Source organism: Octopus bimaculoides, chromosome 15 (genome assembly GCF_001194135.2).
Source record: "Octopus bimaculoides isolate UCB-OBI-ISO-001 chromosome 15, ASM119413v2, whole genome shotgun sequence".
Taxonomy (NCBI): Eukaryota; Metazoa; Mollusca; class Cephalopoda; order Octopoda; family Octopodidae; genus Octopus; species Octopus bimaculoides.
This window is the reverse complement of record NC_068995.1, coordinates 42,056,893-42,061,295: the sequence shown is the minus strand read 5'-3', so window position 1 is coordinate 42,061,295 and position 4,403 is coordinate 42,056,893. Positions and strand designations below refer to the sequence as shown.

The 4,403-nt window shown below is 34.9% G+C and overlaps 1 protein-coding gene across 1 annotated transcript in view; it reads left to right on the top strand.

Annotated features, from left to right (window-relative positions):
• Positions 1–87: 87 nt before the first annotated feature.
• LOC106870615 (insulin gene enhancer protein ISL-1-like) overlaps positions 88–4,403 on the top strand; it is a 26,462-nt gene continuing 22,146 nt past the window's right edge. The window contains exons 1-2 of the mRNA XM_014916746.2: positions 88–431; positions 3,316–3,602. Of these exons, the coding sequence (XP_014772232.1) occupies positions 149–431; positions 3,316–3,602 (570 nt within the window). The 5' untranslated portion in view covers positions 88–148. The remainder of the gene's footprint in view (positions 432–3,315; positions 3,603–4,403) is intronic.

Here is a 4,403-nt window from a genome sequence, read left to right as displayed (position 1 = left end):
CACACACACACACACACACACACACACTTGTTTTGGAATTTTTATATATTTTGGTATATTACATTTTTTTTCTTTTTCTCTCTTTTTCAGGTTATTTGGTACAAAATGTGCCAAATGTGGTCTTGGGTTTAGTCGGAACGATTTTGTAATGCGTGCCAAAAGTAAAATCTACCATATTGACTGTTTTCGGTGCGTTGCATGCAGCCGTCAGCTGATTCCAGGAGATGAGTTTGCACTGAGGGAAGACGGACTTTTCTGCAAGTCGGATCACGATGTTGTCGAGAGAGCATCTTCCGTGAACCAAAACGGAAATTCAGGTGGTGTAACAGATGCCAATGGCAACACAACTACAAGCAACAATAACTTGCATTCCAATGGGAGTTCTAACAGTAGCGGAGAAGGACGAATGGGTCAGGGACTACAGATGGCTGGTAAGAATAAAGTTGAAATCAGTGAATGATTGCCATTGATTATTTTATGAAAGATTAAAAGAAAATGGAAGATTGTTGGTTCAAAAGAAATCAAATTGAGCAAAAAGTTAAACACCACCATAGATTATTGCACTTTGTATTCTTCTTATTATTATTATTTGCAGAACCGTTAGCCGGTCGGGCGAAATACTTATCGTCATTTCGTCCGTCTTTAGGTTGTGAGTTCGAATTCGGCCGAGGTCGACTTTGCCTTTCGTCCTTTCAGGGTCGATAAATTGAGAGCCAGTCAAGTACTGGGGTCAGTGTAATCGGCTGTCCCCTTCCCCTCCCCTCCCCTCCCCCAAATTTCAGGCTTTGTGCCTATAGTAGAAAGGATTAATATTATTATTATTATGTTGATTTTTTTTTTCTTCTTTCTTCAAATTTTCTTCCATTTCTCGCCGAGTGTTTTCCTTACTATCATTATTATTATTATTATTATTATTATTATTATTATTATAAGGGCAGTATGGATTAGCAGAATCAATAGAGTATCGGAAAAAATAACTTCCGGGTTTTTGTTGCGTTCTTTTCAATCCTAATTTCGGCTCCAGCCTAGCTCTGCTCTGATTCACATGCATCAGTCGTCGCTAAACTGAGTACCAGTCCAAACAAGAATCGGTAATGCGTTCAATTAGGGGGTCACTCACCAGTAAATGAAGGAGTCTTTAGGCCACTATTATAAGTATCAGTTCATTCAGTGGGTCGATAAAATAATCATTATTTCATGTAAGGGCCACAAATACAATTACCAGTTTAAGTAGAGATTATTAATATAAGTAGGGGCCGCATACGAGTTCAAGTACGAGGAAATAGAAGTCGCACAGATTTCAAGTACAAGGAATCCATTTATTCGAGTGATTATTCCCCACCACCAACACAATTAATGGGTATTGTGTACAGGTTAGAAAATCAATATTGTTACTAATATATCTTATTGATCTTGTTTAACTCCAGATCAACCCATTAACAAGTAGATAGTTGAGGTTGTCACCCCAGCAGAAGATGTTTAAAGTTGCAATTCCATCCCACTTTGGAGAATGGTTTCAACTCAATTTTCCTTGAGACTTGAAATTTCTTGGCAGAACCTGGGCCACGACAACTTTGCATTGAGCAAGTATGGTAAAGAGAGTTTAAGTCCATTCGTAATATAGTTCCAAGATAAAATTAAATAACAAAAAAAATAATAAGTGCTTTATTAAATCCATGACCTATGGTGAAAAATCTTCCACCGTGACCATCCCGACAGATTGTCAAACATGGTACATTTGAAACTAAATTGTTCGATACACAATGATTTTTAAGGCAATAAGGGTGTCATATGAAAGAAATCTATATGCTATTTTTAGCAGGATGAGTAACCATATAGACGCCGTTTTAGTGGTTCAGGTCGGAAATATTACAGTCAGATAGTGTGGTCATTCTATGATATTGAAGGGCGTGCCCCAGCATGGCCACAGTCGGTTAGTGACCGAAGTTAGTAAAACACTAAGAGAATATAAAATAAGTGTGCATGTGAGCCCCTTTGTGTACTTGTGTGTATGTGTGTGTGTGTGGTGAATGTGGAGTTTATTAGATTTATACCAACTATTTCATACGTCCCAAAGTAACACTAAAAATTACATAATGACAAAATAGCAATAATTGATTCTAAAACATGAGAACAATGCCAGAAATCTGAACATTGAAAGGGTGAGCTGATTAAGTCGACCCCAGTACTTTACTGGTACGTGATGTTATAGACTCCTGATGGATAAAAGCAAATAGACAACGGTGGTGGTTTTAAATCGAGACGTAAAGAGACGAAACCAATTCTGTAATTCATTTGTCTAATGTTTTTAACGATTCTCTTCTAATTGTCCTATTTACTGTTTTCATTGGTATTTAAAAGCAAGCATTTTTTATCCTGAAAACACACGCGCGCCCACACACACAGCCGCACAAGTATAGGCAAGCACTCGTGCGTGCGCGTGTGCATACACAGAGATGTGTGCATGTGTGTGTGATTATTAACGTACATATATGTGTACAGCAAATGTATATATATATATATATATATATATATATATATCTATATATATATATATTATAATAATAATTATAATATATATAATTATAACGAGGGATTGGCTATAAGCTTCTCCGCGCGCTAGAAATAGACGCCAAAAGATGCTAGTACCACCTTAAAACTCCGATAAAAAATAAAACTGAAGATAGAAGTAGGAATAATTTTTTTATTTTATTTTAAGCTTGAAAAGGGAACTTGTACACGTTTAACCAAAAGTTTAAATCACTATCTTTCTTTTGCTCGACTACAGCCCATGATTTATTTTTCGGAGTTTTAAGGTGGTATTGGCGTCTATTTCTAGCGTGTGGTGTACTGTTCCATGGTGATAAGATCGACAAAAATGTATTCCATCCGGTGAGATATAAATATTATTTAATAAGCACAGTATATGTATTTATGTGCTACTATTAGTTTCATGTGCTGAGAGCATGCCAAGCAATGTTTTTAACACATCTGTTGATGATGCTAGGACACCAGACGTGTTAAAAAAAACAATTTGGCATACTCGTATCACATAAACATATTATGCCTCTTAAATAATAATGATATTTATATATATATGTACATACAGACACACACACACACACACACACACACACACACACTTATACACATATTCCGGTCATTTTCCCTGAGCGTGAACCTATTTCTTTGTTGGTCTTTTGTCTTTGTATTTTTTTTATATTTTTAGAATTCTGTGCATACACACACACACACATACATATCTACATACTTAAATGTAAATATGAATATAAATATATATATATATATGTACAGGACGAGCCGAACAGATGTCAAGCAACAGAACCGGTGGAATGCGACCACATGTTCACAAGACAGAGCAGAAAACTACACGCGTTCGAACAGTCCTAAACGAAAAGCAACTCCACACACTGCGCACCTGTTACAATGCCAACCCACGGCCGGACGCTCTAATGAAGGAACAACTAGTCGAAATGACTGGCCTCAGTCCCCGGGTTATACGCGTTTGGTTCCAGAACAAGCGATGTAAAGATAAAAAAAAGAATTTACTAATGAAGCAAATGCAACAACAACAGGAAAAGGTGACTATCAACTCCGTCTTCTTTTCTATATTGTTTTATATGTTGTTTGTATTTTGGTTGTTGTTTTTATTATTTACTGCACGGTTGTACAGAAATATATGTGTGTAATTTGCGTGTGTGCTTGTACACACTCACACACACAAACATATACGTGTGTGTGTGTATATATATATATATATATATATATATATATATATATATATATATATATATACATGTATGTATATAAAAGATTATATATATATGTATATATATATATACATGTATGTATGTATATAAAAGATTATATATATATAATATATATATATGTATATATAATATATATATGTATATATAATATATGTATAAGATATATAAAAGATATATGTATGGTATATATATCATATACATATATATATTATAAATTATATAAATATATATATATTATATGTAAGTATAATATATATATATAATATAATATATATATACTCTTTTACTCCTTTACTTGTTTCAGTCATTTGACTCCGGCCATGCTGGAGCACTGCCTTTAGTCGAGTAAATCGACCCCAGTACTTATTCTTTGTAAGCCTAGTACTTATTCTATCGATCTATTTTGCCGAACCGCTAAGTTACGGGGACGTAAATACACCACCATCGATTGTCAAGCGATGTTGGTGGGGGACAAACACAGGCACACAAACATATACACGCACATATATATATATATATATATATATATATATATACACATATATACGACGGGGTTCTTTCAGTTTCCGTCTACCAAATCCACTCACAAGGCTTTGTTCCGCCCGAGGCTAT